The sequence below is a fragment of the Bos indicus genome, chromosome 27 (assembly GCF_029378745.1).
Source record: "Bos indicus isolate NIAB-ARS_2022 breed Sahiwal x Tharparkar chromosome 27, NIAB-ARS_B.indTharparkar_mat_pri_1.0, whole genome shotgun sequence".
Taxonomy (NCBI): Eukaryota; Metazoa; Chordata; class Mammalia; order Artiodactyla; family Bovidae; genus Bos; species Bos indicus.
In genome coordinates, this window is record NC_091786.1 from 36,897,418 (window position 1) to 36,917,415 (window position 19,998).

Genomic DNA, 19,998 nt, shown 5'->3' on the forward strand with positions numbered 1-19,998 from the left:
CTCTTCCTTGAGGCACCTCAAAACAAAAGACAAACATCTGTTAGTTGGATAAACTGTGTTACGACACCAAGGAGCACTGAGGCTCTTTCAAGAGCAAAATCAAAAAGAAAAACACAAGATGGGGTTAGAGAAAGATTTTGTTTGTTTGTTTCTCAAAAGCCAAACAGAGCTTTGCAAAAGTTTTAAACACACTGTTCTTTAAACTACATTCCAGAATCATGTACTGTAATTCACAAAGTAGCACCTTTTAGCCTATCTTCACAGCTCCAAATAACAAGAACAGTAATACAGAAAATATCAGAATAACCAGTCAGAAACCAAATCTAACCTCCTGGGCCAAGGGTCACACAGGACGCACACAGGGCGAGGCCACACACCTGCTGCGACATCACCTGCGGCTGGACAGCCTTCCCGTCCGCGGCCGCGCGCTCCTCCAGGCGGATGCCTGACGCGAAGGTGGACACCCAGCTCCAGTACAACTGCTTGCACATCGCCGCCACCTGCGGTCTGCGGAAGGCCGGAGGCACGGCACACCTCCCTGCCTTCAGGGCCCTCGGCCTCCTGCACTAGGAAACGCGCCGGCCACCCTCCAGCTCCCTTGCGAAAGGAGCCTCTGAGCCAGCGTGCAGAAGCAACAAAGGCTGTGCAGCCAGGAAGGAGCAGGTGCGCCCAACCGCCCGTTAACCCAGGCCTTGCCAAAACCAAACTGCCAAGTCTGAATTACAAAGTTATCTTTGATTTCATGTTTAAATTTCAGTCAAGATGTCATCAAATATGCAACTTTCCAAAGTAGCAGGTATTTAACAAATCAAGAGCACATAAGTTTTTTTTAAGCTTTTAACTTGGGTGCTGCCACCCTGTGCCTTCCTTCTCATTTGAATACGCCTAAACAGCTAAAACAAAACACACATTCTGGGCCAGAATGGACTGTCCAACCTAAGAAAATACGGGAGGGGACACTGAATGCACTAGTAATTGGACTAAATCAAAAGAGGTAACTTTAAATATGCCTATTCTAGAGAATGAAACTTATTACCAGCAATTTTGGAGAAAAGGTTGTTACTTTTCTGCAAAAAACTCCACTTCCATCCAATAGCGAGAGACCACTCTTGTATACACTGACCCCCAGCCTAGATCTGGTACAAAAGGAAAATTACAATTGAAGTTGACACAGCCCTGCCCCTCCCGTCAGACATCTCTTTTCCATTCCCTGTGGGAATGACACTTTGAGGTGGGAATGGAAGGTAGGATTCCCCTTAGTATCAGCACGAGAATGTGCAATGGTGGGAGAAGATATGTCTTTCTGACACTGGGACATTTCCCATGAAAACTTTAATAAAAAACAATCCTGTTCCTTAAGGATTAAAAGTTACCTGATGAAAGAGATGTGTAAGAATGAAGTCATAAGCTGTGAAATGGAGAGAGCATGAACTGGGAAGAAAGAGCCTCAGTATGTGTGGGGTACCTCCTGTGCAGACCCTGCATCTCGCACTGTCATCTCCTTCATTCCCCACAATCCAGTCCTCAAAGCAGGAAACACATGCCCACTTCACAGACGGGGAGGGGTGTGGGGTGAGAAACAAGGCTCAGAGAAGTCGAGGGAGAAGGACAGCACAGGAACAGCAAGAGTGAAGCACAAACAGAAAGAACCAACCAGGTACAAGGTGAGACAGAACGTATGGGGAGCCCTCAACTAATTAATTTCTGAACTCCAAAAGTTTGTAAATTTTTTTGAACTAGAACTTAGCTTTCCAAAGTACACATCCACAGCCTCTTATCCAAAACGCTTGGAATAGAATGTGCTTTGGAATTGTGAACTTTTCTCGTTAGAAAAGTGTTACAGTACATATATGTATCTTAAATCAACAGCCTCAGCAGGGTTTGGGACAACACTGCATAATCAGATACCTTCATATTTCTTCAGCAAAGCATATGAATATTCATATATTCATAGGATAACTAAAGAATATATTGGGCTTCCCTGGTAACTCAGATGGTAAAGAATCTGTCTGCGATGTAGGAGACCCAAGTTTGATCCCTGGGTCAGGAAGATCCCCTGGAGAAGGGAATGGCAAACCACTCCAGTATTCTTGCCTGGAGAATTTCACGGACCATGGGGGTCACGAAGAGCGGACACGCCTGAGCAACTGACACAACAAAGAATATATATACATTCCAGTGTTCTTGGGAGAAGGCAACGGCACCCCACTCCAGTACTCTTGCCTGGAAAATCCCATGGACAGAGGAGCCTGGTAGGCTGCAGTCCATGGGGTCGCTAATAGTCGGACACGACTGAGCGACTTCACTTTCATGCACTGGAGAAGGAAATGGCAACCCACTCCAGTGTTCTTGCCTGGAGAATCCCAGGGACGAGGGAGCCTGCTGGGCTGCAGTCTATGGGGTCGTGAAGAGTCGGACGTGACTGAGCGACTTCACTTTCACTTTTCACTTTCATGCACTGGAGAAGGAAATGGCAACCCACTCTAGTGTTCTTGCCTGAAGAATCCCAGGGACGGGGGAGCCTGGTGGGCTGCCGTCTACGGGGTCGTGAAGAGTCAGATACGACTGAGCGACTTCACTTCCACTTTTCACCTTCATGCGTTGGAGAAGGAAATGGCACCCCACTCCAGTGCTCTTGCCTGGAGAATCCCAGGGACGGGGGAGCCTGGTGGGCTGCCGTCTATGGGGTCGCACAGAGTCGGACACGACTGAAGCGACTTAGCGGCAGCATACATATATATATAGTCTCAAATCAGTTCAGATTATGTTTTGCCAAACAACTGAATTAGGATAAGATCTTACAATATAATGACTTCTAATCAATTTTCATTCTCTAAAGAAGATATATACACAGATGGGCAATATGCACATGAAAAGATGTTCAACATCACTAGTCACCAGGGAAATGCAACTGTACATCACACCCATTCACACCCATTAGGACGGCTACTAAAAATAAATAAATAAATAAACCCCCAGAAAATACCAAGTGTCAGCGAGCACGTGGCCTTCGTGTATCTCCTGGACTGTACCAGGCACAAGCCCCTGCCCACAGCCTGCGATTCCAGTACTCTGCTGTTCACTCCCTCACCTTGCTCAGCCTTCTGCTACATGGTGGACAGTCCCTAACCCAACAATTCAAAACTGCACAAATCCATCCCTCCCCTCAGAGTTCTCTGCCCCCCACCCCGTGCTTTTTCCCCATAACGTTACCACATGATACAGTATTTACTTTAATCCATCCCCACTACTAAACTGTTAGCTCCTGAGAATACGAATTTTTTTTTTTAAAGTCTGCTTTGGTCCCTGTTTTCTCTCTAGTGCCTAATGGTACACAAGGTAACCAGTACCCAGTAACGTTTACTGTTAAATGAACGTTATCTATGTTAACAACTTCAGCTATTACCCATGCAGTTTCAGCTGTCACCTGTGTGCTGATGACCTGGCAAACCTACCTGGAAGCCCTCCTGATCACCACATCCTTTTACAAGACAGTCTAGACTTCGCACAAGCCCCCAGTGTGTGTGACCACGATTGGGAGAGGCCATCCAAAGAAGCTCCCCTTCCCACATCCAGTATCATCATCTACTCAAAAAAGAACACTGGGAACTATGTGGTTCTGTCCTTTCGTTTAACCTCAACTCAACCCAGCACTCTACCTTTCCCATCCTATCCTAAATCCTTCGCACAACCTCTGCCTACTGGACCCCCGCCGCCTTCATCCAGGCCCTGGTCACGTCTCACTGACCACTGTGAGCAATGGACTGGAGGGCTTCTTTGACCCACTTCACACTGCATCACTAGAACTAGGTTTCTAAATGCAAATACAACCATGCCGTCCTCTTTAAAATAAATTCTTCAGGAGCTCCTCAAGAGCTATTTAACTACTTTAAAGAACCACCGTTAACTAGAAAGCAAAGTACAGATGGCTTCACATGGACCATGGGATCTTCGTGACTCGGTCTTCTGGTCTGTACTCGCCTTTTCAACTTCATCTCTTAACTGAATGCCAACCGAAGAAATTACACACAGCTCAAGTGTTCAGTAACGTTCCTCACACCCAAACCATTCCATGAGAAATGCCCTCCTCTCCCCATCCAGTAGCTAATTCTCATTCATTCTTTGAACACCCTAGTCAAATATCACCTGCTCCCTGAAGATGACATGAACAGCCTAGGCAGATGCCTTGCTGTCATTCTCCCAGCATCTCAAGCACATTTACCAGAGACTAGCAGTTAAGGATTAAAGATCTGGAGTCACACGGCCTGGTTCAAACGCTGATTCTGATACTGAATAACTATGTAATTCCAGGTATGATAATCCTTCAAAGGCTTCAATTTCTTCATATGTTTGAAACAGGAGCAAGTAACAAGATTTTATTAAATGCAAAAACTGACACATAATGCTGAATGTAGTGAACCTAGAACACAATAAAAGACTTCCTATTGCTAACCACAAGGCTTCAACTATTGTTTTATAAATGTATGTTATCTGGAGAGCAGAGACACATTTTCTATGTATCTGTGGGTTTCCAGCACCCACCACTAAGATAGCTAGCAGAAACCGGCATGGATTTAGTGCTCACCACATGAGTGACACACCAAGTGCTTGGCAAATATCAATTCATTTAATCCTTTCAACAAACCTATTAAGTAACTTAGTTGACAAAGGTCACTCGACAGGATTTGAACCTGGGCAGCTTATTTCTAATACCTAGGCTTTTAACCACTATCTTAATGAATATTCAGTAAAATTTTGCTAAACTGTCAAGTCCGGCAGGAGGGTTCCCACAAAGAAGGGCAGCAAGAAGAAGAAAGGCCAGTCGGCCATCAACAAGGTGGTGCCCGGAGAACACACCATGGACATGCGCAAGTGCAGCCGTAGAGCAGACTTCAAGAAGTGTGCCCGTGGGGCACTCAAACCAACCCAGAAACCTGCCACGACGTGGGCGGGAGCTCCAGATGTGCGCCCTGACACCAGGCTCAACGAAGCTGCTGGGCCAGAGGAGTAAGGAATGTCCCAGGCTGTACCCAGTGGGGCTGTGCAGAAGGTGAAGAGTCACCGAACAAGCTCCACGCACTGGTTACTGGTTACCTGGTTACTGCCTTACCTGGTTACTGGTTACCTGGTTACCGCCTTACCTGTCCACCACTGTCAGAACGCTACAGACAGTCACTGTGGGTGAGAACTCACCGCTTAGAGTGAGAACGGCCTCTGCGTCTTGACTTTCCTAGTGGAGCTGTAGCTAAGAGGCATGCATATCTTCGAGCAGTTTCAAATTACAAAACTACCTAGAGAGCATTTCCTAATACTGGGCCCTTCTCCCCAGTCCCTGGAGTTCATAAATATCTGAACAGGGCCTAGGCAGGATAAGGTGGTTTTAAAGTGCATTCTGGCTTGAGACCGACTGATTAGGTAGTTGGGACATTGAGGGTAAAATGTCAATGCTTTTACATGCATTTTGGTAATTGTAAGATAAATATTTTCCAAGGAAAAAAATAATTAAATAGGGATAACAACTCTTAAGAGTGAAGAGAGTTGCTGAACCTAGTTTATTTCATTTCTAATTAACTGTTAAATTCTTTATGCAAAGAAAAAAGTTATTTCAAAAATGCTATTAGTGTTCTAGAAACACACACACACAATCAAATCCTTCAAAATTAGAAAGCACTAAAAATACTAAGGAAATATAATGCACTATTTGGTGATATTTTATGTAAAAAACCATTCTATTTATTTCGAGGAGGCTGTCATGCTCTTCAACGTAATGACTTAAATACAAATGCTTCTTTTCAGTGATGAATCTTCTAAGAAAAACCATTCCTTCCAAGTTCACAAAATCACTTTTGAAAGATAATTCCAAATAAAACCCTATTCTACCAATTTCTTTGCTTCTGGTTTTTTTTAAGAGGTGGCTGTTTTTTATGGAAGTGTTCACTGAATAGCCACTAATGATGGAAGATAGTACCAGGCAAACTATACCCTTCTCCTGTATTTTTTTTTTTAAAGTAAACAAAAAGCAAAACCAATTAATAAATGACCCTTTTTGAAGGAGGGGTGAAAAAAAGAAACCTTGTGAAATACTTCAATAATGTCTGACTTAATTAGGTAACGTATCACACAAAATTTAATTGCTCAAGATCATCACTATAAGCTATCACTATTGGGAGCTGCTTTTCTGACTGGTTAAAGCTCTATGAGAATTCAAATTATGTCTCACTCACAGGCCCTGCACCTAGCAATTTCTAGAACAGGGTAGGTACTTAAATATGATGAACTACTGATTGGATGGATTGCCATCTAAGACACTGTAATAAAATCTTCCTGCAAAATCTGTGGAACAAAGGTTGAAGCAGTTTCTACTACAGCATGTCTAGGCTCTCCAAAATGACTCTGTATGCTATGTTTATGAATGCTGTTATTATTTAAAAACATCATCTAATCTAATCAATAGTGAGTCCTGCCATTGCTTCAACTCGCTTCCTCTAGGACATTAGGTCAGAGAGCCTGGAAGCTGTTCTTGACGTCCCCTTACTCCTTTAAACTACACATCAAACCTACCAAGTTACACCAACTCCATCTCTGAAAAGGATTCTAAATTCATTTCCTTCTCCCCCATCTCCACTGCCGCCTCTCTAGTCTAAGTCACCTTCTCGATCACTGAAAAAGCCTCTACATTTGTTTCCCTGCTTCTACTCTTAGCTTGGAATATGAAGAATTTAAATCCATTCATATAGTGGCTAAAAAAAGAAAATTTAATTCGTATTTGTTCTATTTCCTTGCTAAAATCATTCAATGATTAAAGAAGATGTGGTGTATACATACAATGGAATACTACTCAGCCATAAAAAAGAATTATCATGACATCATTATTTGTAGAATCTAAAAAGAAAAAAAAGACACAGATTTATTTAAAAACCAGAAATAAGACACAAACATAGAAAACAAACTAATGGTTACCCAAGGGGTAAGGGACAGCTCTATGCTGCTGTACACAAAAGAGATGAACAGCAAGGATAAGGGACCTACAGTCAATGTCCTACAATAAAACACAATGGAAAAACAATCTTTTTAAATCATTCAACACCTTCCCACTACAATTGCAATAAAAACTCCAATCCTAACTTATGTCCTCATTTTCTCTCTCCAACTTCATCTTTTGTGGCTTTTATTCATTGTACTCTGGTTGTCCTGGCCTTCTTTCATTTCCTCAAATGTACCAAGTTCTTTTATGCCTCCAGACGTGTACAGGCAGCCCCCTATGTCTGGAACATTCTCCTCAGTAGCTCTTTGCTTTGCTGACTTTCTACTCATCTTTTAAGTCCCTGTGTGAATTATCACTGCCTAGGAATACCAGAGACTGGTACAGGAAGTGTCTACTATGCCCTCTCACCACATTCTTACTTTCTTCCCACTACTTATAAGCTTGTAACAAGAGACTTACTTGTACAATTGTTTACTATCTGTTGCACTCATGAGACTGAACGTTTCATGAAGGCAGAGTCTATGACTGTCCGTCTACCCTATAGCTCTAGCTCCAGGCCAGGCACGTGAATTCTAAACGAATGGACTTCATGGAGAAATATCATCATAACGTCAGTGCACTATTTCCAGAGCGTGCTTACGAGAATCAGCACAGGTTAGGGTGCACAAGTCTAGCTGCCTATTTCCTTGGTGCCAGATTCGTACACGGATAATCCCAAGTTTAATAAAACACTGGAAGAAACATACTGTCTCCACTAGGCCTCAGCAAGGCTCAGCACCCCTTTTAACTTTCCCTAGTCATCTTTCTCTTCATATCTCTTCTCTTCACACCTATTATTATAACTTCTGACTCATTTCACCCAACAGAAAACTTTATTTAAATATCCACTCAGTAGACAAATATTTACTGAGCCTTTACTATATTCCAAATACTCAGTATAAAGCAGTGACCAAAAAGAAAGCGCCTGATGTCAAGGCACTGGCATTCCAGAAATGAATGTTTCCATTTAGAAGTAAGTGCTGAGCACCTTGTAGGACAAGCAAGCAGGTAGGGAGACAAAGAGTGACCCAGAAGACAGAAGCAGAGGCCTAAGCAGAGTGAGCAGTGAGCAGACTCGCTCTCTGGACCAGAGGAAGGGCCACGCAGACCGGGAGCAGGAAGTGCAAAGGCTCCGAGGCCAAGTGCGCCTGGTGCACCTGAGGAAGACAGAGGAGGTCGGTGGCTGGTGACGTGTCAACAAGGGCCAGAATGGGAGGACGATGTGCAAGAGGAAGGCAGGAACACGGCCACAGTGGGTCTCTTTAAATAGTCTCAGCAGGACTGAATGACCCTACAGGCTTTCTGAGCAGAGTGGAAAGTCTGAAAACATTTATTCTAGCCCCTGTGTAAAGAATACAGCTCAGACACAGGGGTGAGCAGCAGGAGTGGAAGCAAGCACATGAGTATGGAGACATCACAGCAGCCCAAGAGGAAAGGAGGGCAGCTCAGGCTAAGAAGGTGGGTGGGGAAAGCAGCAGTCATATTTTGGAGACATTCTGGAGGTAGGACCAATAGGATGTGCTGATGAACTGAACATGTACAGGATATGCAGAAAAAATCAAGGATGACACTTCTTTGGGCCTGAGAAAGTAAAAGAACAGAACTACTGCTGATGCCCATTCTCCACTAAAAGGAACCAGGGATTCTCAGAGAAATGGCTGAATCTACAGTGTGAACAACAGGAGCCTAGGATATATTGCTGTGGCTAAAAAGCAGATATGAATATGGGCTATACAAATATTGAATCATTTCATTGTACACTTGAAACTTTTTTACAGTTATATAAAATTGAGGTCAATTATACCTCAACTTTAAAAATCACCAAATGAATAAATTGGACAAAGTAACACACACACACACACACACACACACACACACACACACACACACAAAGAAGCTCTCCCTGCCCAAATCTGGAACAACCTGAGCATCTAAATAAATACCAGTAACAACAAATGATAAGATAACTCATAAAATAAGAATCTATAAGTCACAGATAGACAGATGGATGGAAAGATGGATAGATAGAAAAAAGGAAAAGCTCTTCTTTATATTAGTATGCCAATTAAAAAACATATGATGGAATTAGAAAATCATCTAATTCCATCTAAAGCAACCAACAAAGTCTAGTGGATAAAATCTGATGAGAAACAGCACATATTTAAACAAAGTATATACCCCAAAATTACTTAATTACAGAGGGCAAATGAGTTCACAGATAAGAAACATGGCATGATATCACTGTAACCAAGTGATCAAAGGACACGTCACCACCGTGGATGTTCTACAAAATAAACGACCTGCACTCATTAGAAATGTCAAGGGCATGAAAAAGACTGAGAAACTGTTCCAGGGTAAAGGAGAATAGGAGACATTATGAGTAAACAAAACACACAATCCTCAGTTGGCTAGTTGACCAGGACAAGGCTTCCTTTCCTTTTGCTATAAAGAAAATTAGCAGTACAACTGGTGAAATCTGAATCAAGTCTCCAGATTAGATAACATGTTTCATGGGTGTAAACTCCTGATCTGGACTGCACTGTGGTCACCTATAAGAATTTCCTTGCTTTTAGGAAATACACACAAGTAAATAGGAGTAAAAAGCATTAGTATACATCTGCAACTTAATTCAGGAAAAAAGGTTCTTAAAAAGTGAAGAAACGACAACCTGACCGAACAAGATGGTGGAGGAGCATGTGGACGTGGAGGACATCTCTCTCCACGGATACGTCAGGAACACACCTTCAGACACAGAAGTGCACACAAGACACCGGCTGAGAGCCAACAGGAGGACCCGACCAGAGGAAACGAAGACAGAGAACCACGCAAAACTTGAGATCAAGCCCTGGGCCTTTGGAGTGGGAGCACTGACGCCAAAACCCTAGACTACCAGAGAACTAACCCCAGGGAGAGGATAAGTGAGAACTCACACAAAGGAAGCCACCTGCATACGAGAGCCGGCGTCAGCCAACCACCAGCAGCACCCTGCGAAGGACACCGCAGCTAAACAACAAACAAACAAAAGTACAAACCCAGTAATCAGCAGACAGGATCACCACCTCACATAGCCTTGCCCGTCAGAGGAAAAACGAACCAACAAAAACTCAGCACAAATCTCACCCTATACGAAGCTCACACAAACCACTGGACCAACCTTAGGAGCCCAGAAACCAGAAGGAAGAAAGAAGTCAACCTTGAAGCCTGGGAAAAGGAGCCCTCAAACACAGTATGTTAAAAAAAAATAATGAAAAGGCAGAGAAATAACACACAAATGAAGGAACAAACTAGAAACACAGAAGTCCAAATAAATGAAGAGGAAATAGGCAAACTACCTGAAAAAGAATTCAGAATAATGATAGTAAAGATGATCAAAAACCTTGAAAGCAAAATGGAGAAAATGCAACAATCAATTAACAAAGACCTATAAGAATTAAAGAATAAACATACAGAGACAAACAACACAATTACTGAAATTAAAAATACTCTAGAAGGAATCACAGCAGAATATCTGAAGCAGAAGAACGAATCAGTGAGCTGAAAGATAAAATGGTGGAAATAACTTCTGAAGAGCAGAATAAAGCAAAAAGAATGAAAAGAACTGAGGACAGTCTCAGAGACCCCTGGGACAATATCAAATGCACAAACATTTGAATTTTAGGGATCTCAGAAAAAGAAGAGAAAAAGAAAGAGTATGACAAAATTTTTGAAGAGATTATAGTTGAAAATTTTCCCAATATGGAAAAAGAAATAGTCAATCAAGTCTAAGAGGCACAGAGTACCATACAGGATAAACCCACGGAGAAACATGGCAAGACACATAGTAATCAAACTAACAAAGACTAAACACAAAGAAAAAATACTAAAAGCAGCAAGGGAGAAGCAACAAGTAACATACGAGGGAAACCCCATACACTTAACGGCTGATCTTTCAGCAGAAACTCTGCAGGCCAGTAGGGAATGGCAGGATATATTTAAACTACCGAAAGATTACTCAACCCAGCAAGTACTGAAAGTACAACCAAGATTACTGTACCTGCAAAGATCTCATTCAAAATTGATGGAGAAATAAAAAGCTTTTCAGACAAGCAAAAGTTAAGAGAATTCAGTACCACCAAACAAACCTTACAACAATACATAGTCAGGAAATATGAGAAGAAAAAAGATCTACAAAATCAACCCCAAACAATTAAGAAAATAGCAATAGGAACAGACATATCAATAACTACTTTAAATGTAAATGGATTAAATGCTCCAAGCAAAAGACACAGACTGGCTCAATGGATACAAAAACAAGACCCATATATATGCTGTCTTCAAGAAATCCACTTCAGACCTCAAGACACATACAGAATGAAAGTTAGAGGATGGAAAAATACATTCCATGCAAATGGGAAGCAAAAGAAAGCTGGAGTAGCAGTCCTCCTATCAGAAAAAATAGACCTTAAAATAAAGATTACAAGAGATAAGGAAGGACACTACATAATGATCAAGGGATCAATCCAAGAGGAAGATATAATAATTGTAAATATCTATGCACCCAACATAGGAGCATCTCAATACATAAGACAAACACGAACACATAAAAGGAAAAATTGACAGTAACATAATAATAGCAGGAGACTTTAACAGCCCACTCACACCAATGGACAGATCAAAAGAGAAAATTAATAAGGAAACATAATCTTAAATGATACATAAGATGAGATGGATTTCATTGATATCTTCTGGGCACTCCATCCAAATGCAGAAGAATAACCTTCTTCTCAAGTGCACACGGAACACTCTCCAGGACAGACCACATCTTGGGCCACAAATCAAACCTCAGTAAATTTAAGAAAATTGAATCATATCAAGCATCTTCTCCAACCACAATGCTATGAGACTAGATATCAATTTCAAGAAAAAAAAAAAAAAAACTGTAAGAAACACAAACACATGGAGATTAAACAACACGTTCTAAATAACTAACAGGTTACTGAAGAAATCCAAAGGGAAATCAAAGAATTTCTAGAAACAAGTAACAATGAAAACATGACAACTCAAAACCTATGGGATGCAGCAAAAGCAGTTCTAATGGAAGTTTATAGCAATACAATCCTACCTCAAGAAACAAGAAAAACATTGAATAGACAACCTAAGTTTACACCTACACTGGAAAAAGAACAACAACAAAAACAAAAAAAAATTAGTAGAAGGAAAGAAATCATAAAGATCAGAGCAGAAATAAACGGACAAGAAATGAAATAAACAAGAGTGCTGCTGCCAAGTCGCTTCAGTCGTGTCCGACTGTGCGACCCCAGAGACGGCAGCCCACCAGGCTCCCCGTCCCTGGGACTCTCCAGGCAAGAACACTGGAGTGGGTTACCATTGCCTTCTCCACATATACACACTGCTGCTGCTGCTAAGTCACTTCAGTCGTGTCCGACTCTGTGCGACCCCACAGACGGCCGCCCACCAGGCTCCCCGTCCCTGGGACTCTCCAGGCAAGAACACTGGAGTGGGCTGCCATTTCCTTCTCCAATGCATGAAAGTGAAAAGTGAAAGGGAAGTCGCTCAGTCGTGTCCGACCCTCAGTGACCCCATGCACTGCAGCCTTCCAGGCTCCTCCATTCATGGGATTTTCCAGGCAAGAGTACTGGAATGGGGTGCCATCACCTTCTCCATAACAAGAGTAAAGATTAATAAAACTAAAAGTTCTCTGAGAAGACAAACAAAATTGACAAACCTTTAGCCAGACTCATCAAGAAAAAAAGAGAGAAGAATCAAATCAACAAAATTAGAAATGAAAAAGGAGAGGTTACAACAGACAATGCAGAAATACAAAGGATTATAAAGAGACTATTATGAACAACTATATGGCAATAAAATGGATAACCTAGAAGAAATGGACAGATTCTTAGAAAAGTTCAATCTTCCAAGACTGAACCAGGAAGAAATAGAAATTATGAACAACCCAATTACAAGCACTGAAACTGAAGCTGTGATTAAAAATCTCCCCAAAATCAAAAGCCCGGGACCAGATGGCTTCACAGGAGCATTCTATCAAACATTCAGAGAAGAGCTAATGCCTATCCCTCTAAAACTCTTTCAAAAAATTGCAGAGGAAGGAACACTTCCGAACTCATTCTACAAGGCCACCATCACCCTGATACCAAAACCAGACAAAGACAACACAGAAAAAGAAAACTACAGGCCAGTATCATTGATGAACATAGATGCAAAAGTCCTCAACACAATTTTAACAAACAGAATTCAGCAACACATCAGAAATCTCATACACCATGATCGAGTTGGGTTTATTCCAGGAATGCAAGGATTCTTCAATATACGCAAATCAATCAATGTGATACACCATATTAACAAACTTAAAGATAAAAACCATGTGATAAAACCATATGATAATCTCAATAGATGCAGAAAAAGCTTTGACAAAATTCAACACCCATTTATGATTAAAACTCTTCAAAAAATGGGCACAGAAGGAACCTACCTCAACATAGTAAAGGCCATATACGATAAGCCTAAAGCAAACGTTATTCTCAATGGTGAAAAATGGAAAGCATTCCCCATAAAATCAAGAACAAGACAACAGTGTCCACTTTCACCACTATTATTCAACATAGCTCTGGAAGTCTTAGTTACAGCAATCAGAGAAGAAAAAGAAATAAAAGGAATCCAGATTGGAAAAGAAGTAAAGCTCTCACTGTCTGCAGACGACATGTTACTGTACATAGAAAATCCTAAAGACAGTATCAGAAAATTGCTAGAGCTAATCAGTGAATTTAGCAAAGTTGCAGGATACAAAATCAATACGCAGAAATCGCTTGCATTTCTATACATTAACAATGAAAAATCAGAAAGAGAAATTAAGGAATCAATCCCATTCACCACTGCAACAAAAAGAATTAAATATCTAGGAGTAAACTTACCTCATGTGAAGAGTTGACTCATTGGAAAAGACCCTGATGCTGGGAGGGATTGGGGGCAGGAGGACAAGGGGACGACAGAGGATGAGATGGCTGGATGGCATCACTGACTCGATGGACATGAGTCTGGGTAAACTCCAGGAGTTGGTGATGGACAGGGAGGCCTGGAGTGCTGCGATTCATGGGGTCACAAAGAATTGGACACGACTGAGCAACTGAACTGAACTGAAACTTACCTAAGGAGACAAAAGAACTGTACACAGAAAATTATAAGACACTAATGAAAGAAATCAAAGATGACATAAACAGATGGAGAGATAGTCCAGATAGATAGAACAGATACCCATGTTCCTGGGTAGGAAGAATCGATATTGTGAAAATGACTATACTACCAAACGCAATCTACAGATTCAATGCAATCCCTATCAAATTACCAATGGCATTTTTCACAGAACTAGAACAAAAAATTTCACAATTCATATGGAAACACACAAGACCCCGAATAGCCAAAGTAGTCTTGAGGAAGAAGAATGAAGCTGGTGGCGTCAACCTTCCTGACTTCAGATAATACTACAAAGCTACAGTCATCAAGACAGTATGATACTGGCACAAAAACAGAAATACAGACCAATAGAACAAGATAGAAAGCCCAGAAATTAACCCATGCACCTATGGGTACCTTATTTATGACAAAGGAGGCTGCTGCTAAGTCACTTCAGTCGTGTCTGACTCTGTGCAACCCCACAGACTGCAGCCCAACAGGCTCCCCCGTCCCTGGGACTCTCCAGGCAAGAACACTGGAGTGGGTTGCCATTTCCTTCTCCAATGCGTGAAAGTGAAAAGTGAAACTGAAGTCACTCAGTCGTGTCTGACCCTCAGTGACCCCATGGACTGCAGCCTTCCAGTCTCCTCCATCCATGGGATTCTCCAGGCAAGAGTACTGGAGTGGGGTGCCATTGCCTTCTCAGGACAAAGGAGGCAGGAATATACAATGGGGCAAAGACAGCCTCTTCAAAAAATGGTGCTGGGAAAACTGGACAGCTACATGTAAAAGAATGAAATTAGAACACTTCCTAACACCTACACAAAGATCAACTCAAAACAGATTAAAGACTTAACTCTAAGATCAGAAACTATAAAACTCTTAGAGGAAAACATAGGCAGAACACTCAATGACATAAAGCAAGATCCTCTACGACCCACCACCTAGAGTAACAGAAATAAAAACAAAAGTAAACAGTGTGGGCAAGTGAGACCTGATTAAACTTACAGGCTTTGCAAAGCAAAGGAAACTATAAGCAAGGTGAAAAGACAACGCTCAGAATGGGAGATAATAATAGCAAATGAAAAAACTGACAAAGCATTAGTTTCCAAAATATACAAGCAGCTCATACAACTCAATGCCAGAAAAATAAATAACCCAGTCAAAAAGTGGGGGAAAGACCTAAACAGACATTCCTCCAAAGAAGACACACAGATGGCTAACAAACATATGAAAAGATGCTCAACATCACTCATTATTAGAGAAATGCAAATCAAAACTACAATGAGATATCACCTCACACCAGTCAGAATGGCCATCCTCAAAATGTCTACCAACAATAAATGCTGGAGAGGGTGTGGAGAAAAGGGAACGCTGTTCCACTGTTGGTGGGAATGTAAATTGATACAGCCACTATGGAAGATGGTATGCAAATTCCTTAAAAAACTAGGAACAGAAGCAGCATATGACCCAGCAATCCCACTCCTAGGCATATGCCCTGAGGAAACCAAAATTGAAAAAGACACATGTTCATTTTTCACTGAAGCACTATTTACAATAGCTAGAACATGGAAGCAACCTAAATGTCCATCGACAGATGAACGGATAAAGAAGTTGTGGTACATATACACAATGCAGTCTTACTCAGTCATAAAAAAGGAACACATATGAGTCACAGTTCTGATGAGGTGGATGAACCTAGAACCTATTATACAGAGTGAAGTGAGTCAGAAAGAGAAAGATAAATATTGTATTCTAATACATATATACAGAATCTAGAATAACAGTACTGAAGAATCTATTTACAGGGCAGCAATGGAGAAATAGACATGGAGAATAGTCTTATGGACACGGGGAGAGGGGAGGACAGGGTGAGATGTATGGAGAGAGTAACATGGAAACTTACATTACCACATGTTAAATAGCCACTGGGAATTTTCTGTGTGACTCAGGAAACTCAAACAGAGGCTCTCTATCAACCTAGAGGGGTGGGACGGGGTGGGAGATGGGAGGGAGGTTCAAAAGGGAGGGGATATAGGTACACATACAGCTGATTCATGTTGAGGTTTGACAGAAAACAACAAAATTCTGTAAAGCAATTACCCTTCAATAAAAAAATAAATTAAAAAGAAAAAATTTTTTTTTAAAAAGTGAAGAAACTACTCTCTCCTTTGAATTCCCACTAAACACCATGTAAACTCCTACTAGAGTACCTCTAATACTTTTTTTTTTTTTTTACTTATTGTCAGGAAAAGAACATGCCTTTAGAGGATAAGCAAGTTGTCTGAAGTATAAGGCAGTAAAAGACCAAGGCTTGAACCCAGATCGCCCGACTCAAAGCCAAACCTGGTTAAGTCCTAAGATGGTGAAATGTTGAGTAAATGTTTCCTGAATATTCATACTGCTGTTTTTATTTTTCAAAAATGCATAGGAATGGAGGCGCAGACGTAGAGAGCAGACTTGCGGACACGGTGGGGGAAAGAGAGGGCAGGACAGACGGACAGAGGAGCACCGACATACACACTACCATGTGCAAAATGAACAGCTGCCGAGACGCAGCTGCGGGACAACACAGGGAGGCCAGCTCGGCGATGGCCTCGGGCGGGGGGATGGGGTGGGAGGGACAACACAGGGAGGCCAGCTCGGCAATGACCTCGGGCGTGGGGGCGGGGGGTGGGTGGGAGGGAGGCTCAGCAACGAGGGGCATCTGCACACACACGGCTGACGCACTGTGCTGTATGGCAGAAAGTGACACAACGCTGTAAAGCGATTATCCTCCAATTAAAAAAAAAAACATAATCTGTTCACTAGTGGGTCTCTGAATCCAAAGAGTGTCACCGACACAACAGGAATCCCCAGCAGTGGCCTTACAAATTCTTAATTTCAAGATAAGAGACAGAACTCAACTTGGCTTACACAGTGGGTTGGTGGCAAAGGAGCAAGACAAAAGATAAACAAAATCTAAGAGTCTTCAGGATCCACACCGCACTCTTCCTATCTTTTCTCCTGTCATTATCTACACCATTGTTCTCTGCGTTTCAAAGAATACTTCCAAGTCTTTGCACTCCCGTTTTTCCTAATTATTGAGACCACATTCCTTGTCATCCTGATCAAATCCTTTACATTTCTAAGACCAGCTCAAGTGGTATTTCCCCTCAGTGAATCCTCTCTGACTCCCCACACTTCATGTATTCTATAATTAAACTTCCACATTAAGGAAATTATCTATTTACAAGTCTCTCCTGGCTGGAGAAGGAATCCTGTCATTTACTCTGGCATCTCCAGCAGCTGGCACATAAGCAGGCTCTGTGTCTGCACGTTTATATCTTGCTATGTGTCAACAAAGCATTAAGGCACAAGCATTTAATAAATATTTCCTGAGTTAACGAATATGTGTTTCATCACCTGAGAGAGGTTTGGTTTTTAGTTGTGTGCCAGTCAAATCCTAAACTCTTCTTCATATAAGACAGAAAATAAACCAAGCTCATTTGATACTGGTAGTTAAAGCAATGTGTTTATCTGCAAAACCAAACCAATTACCATGGGTTTGGAAAGAACACCTTAACCAGCAGACAATGTACACGCACAAACCACACCAGACCAGATGGACGAATAAACTACTACTGCTTTACGCACAATATAATTAATCCTCTGCTTCTTACCCCCGAACAAACTGATTGTCCAAGGTGAATATTCAACTTTACCTGCAGGGCTTGTTCTTGGATGTCACGAAACAATTCCATATCCTTCTCAGTCATGATTTCCTGGCTCCCAAAAAGCCGGTCCTCGCTTTCCTGTTTGCCATCCCAGCCATCCTGATTGTCTGCATGTTAAGAAAGGGCTTACATGTTATTCATGCTACCATGAGTTCAGCACACAAACTAGAACAAATTTCAAAAGTCTTAATATTATTTATATAAAAGAGAAAAGGACAACACTAAGCTGACTTCCAGAAAGATACTAGTCAATAAAGGATATGTACATATTATATCTGCCTTATAATGAAAACCCTGAATTGACTTAAAAGCTTTTTAAAAATATTACATAACTAAACTTCATTAAACAAGTTTATATTTCAGCATATACATACATACATATATATATATATATATAAAGTACAACATATATATATATATATATAAAGTACATACATATATATATATATATATATATATAAAGTACAACAGGAAAAAGGTCTAAGGAATATGCAGTCTGTTCTGAAATAAAAAGAATATAAAACTTTTAACACATGTCAACACACAAATGTTGCTTTTTCATTCTTTGGTAGCATGGAAGAAGTTTATGTTATAGCAAGACATAATTTTCATTACTTCAGAGCAAAACAAGAAAAGTTTGCTCCTCTTAAAATTGTCAATGATTCCACAGTCTTCATAAGGCCAACCCATTCTTATCTCAACAAACAGTCAATTTCAAGTGGTTAACTGATGCCCAGTGCCAACTCCCCAACTCCCCTCCCATTCTGGGTGCCCGTTTAAAGCACAAACTCCAAAGCCTGAGGATCACAGGCAGTAACCCTCTGGGAAAGTACGAGAAATTAAAATAAGCATTCACTAAATGACGCACCTTCCTCAAATGGGTACAGAAATGAGCGAGAGGAGTACTGGGGGAGAAGAGCATTAGCCTTTGCACTTGAAAATGACATCAGTGTGGTCCTGCAGCTTCTCTGAATGCGTGTGGCTGAAGAGACCCGTTAGGGTTAGGGTTAGGGTTAGAGTTCTTTTCAAAAATCAACTGTATGCACAGTTACTCATTTCGCGGAAGAAGGAACAGGACAGGGGCTCACTCTCCACCATATTCCTAAACTGAAATACACATGTCTGATCTGAAGATACTCTGAGCCTTCACTGCCCCCTAGCGCGTGCCACAGCTGGACGCAGGCCCAGATCAGGTACAGCCCTCCCTGCGCTCTACCAGATGGTGCAGGCTGCCTCCGGAACTACAGCTCAGGGACAAAATGACAGAGCCCGTTCAAGCCAAAGCCATGCCTGAAACCCTGCAGTGGTTCTCCACACACTTGATACATTTGGTCTGATAGAAAATTTCTAACACTTTCCAGTAGATTCTTCTAATAATCTACCTCTAGTGAAATGGTTAATTCAGAAATGCCTTTTATCACCCTCTGCTTTATGAGATTCTTTCCTAAGTCCAACCTGAACGGCCTGCATGTTTTCTCAGATAAATGTACTCAGAGTGGGCCTTATCTTCAGTCTACATGGCTGATAAAGACATGAAAAGTGAAAGCCTAAACTGTAATTAGCTGATTGCCACTCAGGTGAAAAGTCAATCAATACAGCATAAAAGGGGGGCGGGTCGGACAAGGAGGAGGATCTTTCCCTCCTGCAGTGGCCTGGTCCATCCTTTATAGAAGCAGGAATGACATGGAGTGGGGAGTACAATTCCCGGTGGGACAGTCAGGGGGAAGGGATCAGAGTTCAGACGGCCCCCTGCAGCCCATGAGGCACCACCCCGGCACGTAACAGCCCATGACCTGACAGTCCACTCTCACTCTTTGACTTTGCCCAGAGCCCTTCCTACTTCCTTCACACGATCGGGTGCTGTCAGCTCCACAGCGATGAGACCAGCTTATCAGCACTGTCTCCTCTGACCTGAATTATCTGCTATACTTTTAACTCTTCTTCACAGATCTTATCCAATTTGAAAATGAGAGAACTTAGCCTGAAACGTAGGCAAACGGTCTGAAGCTGTGGCTCTCTAAGTATGATCCATGAAAAATTACAACTGTATCTGCCAAGATCTGAAGTAAA

At 41.7% G+C, this 19,998-nt stretch overlaps 1 protein-coding gene across 4 annotated transcripts in view; it reads right to left on the bottom strand.

Annotated features, from left to right (window-relative positions):
• Positions 1-19,998, bottom strand: part of KAT6A (lysine acetyltransferase 6A) — a 108,872-nt gene that overhangs the window by 27,377 nt on the left and 61,497 nt on the right. For 3 of the 4 annotated variants that reach the window (XM_070781484.1, XM_070781483.1, XM_070781485.1), the window contains one exon: positions 17,917-18,035. In XM_070781484.1, coding sequence (XP_070637585.1) covers positions 17,917-18,035 — 119 coding nt within the window. Of the gene's footprint in view, positions 1-377; positions 3,165-17,916; positions 18,036-19,998 lie in introns of those variants that run through there. The other variant, XM_070781487.1, reaches the window with a different exon arrangement.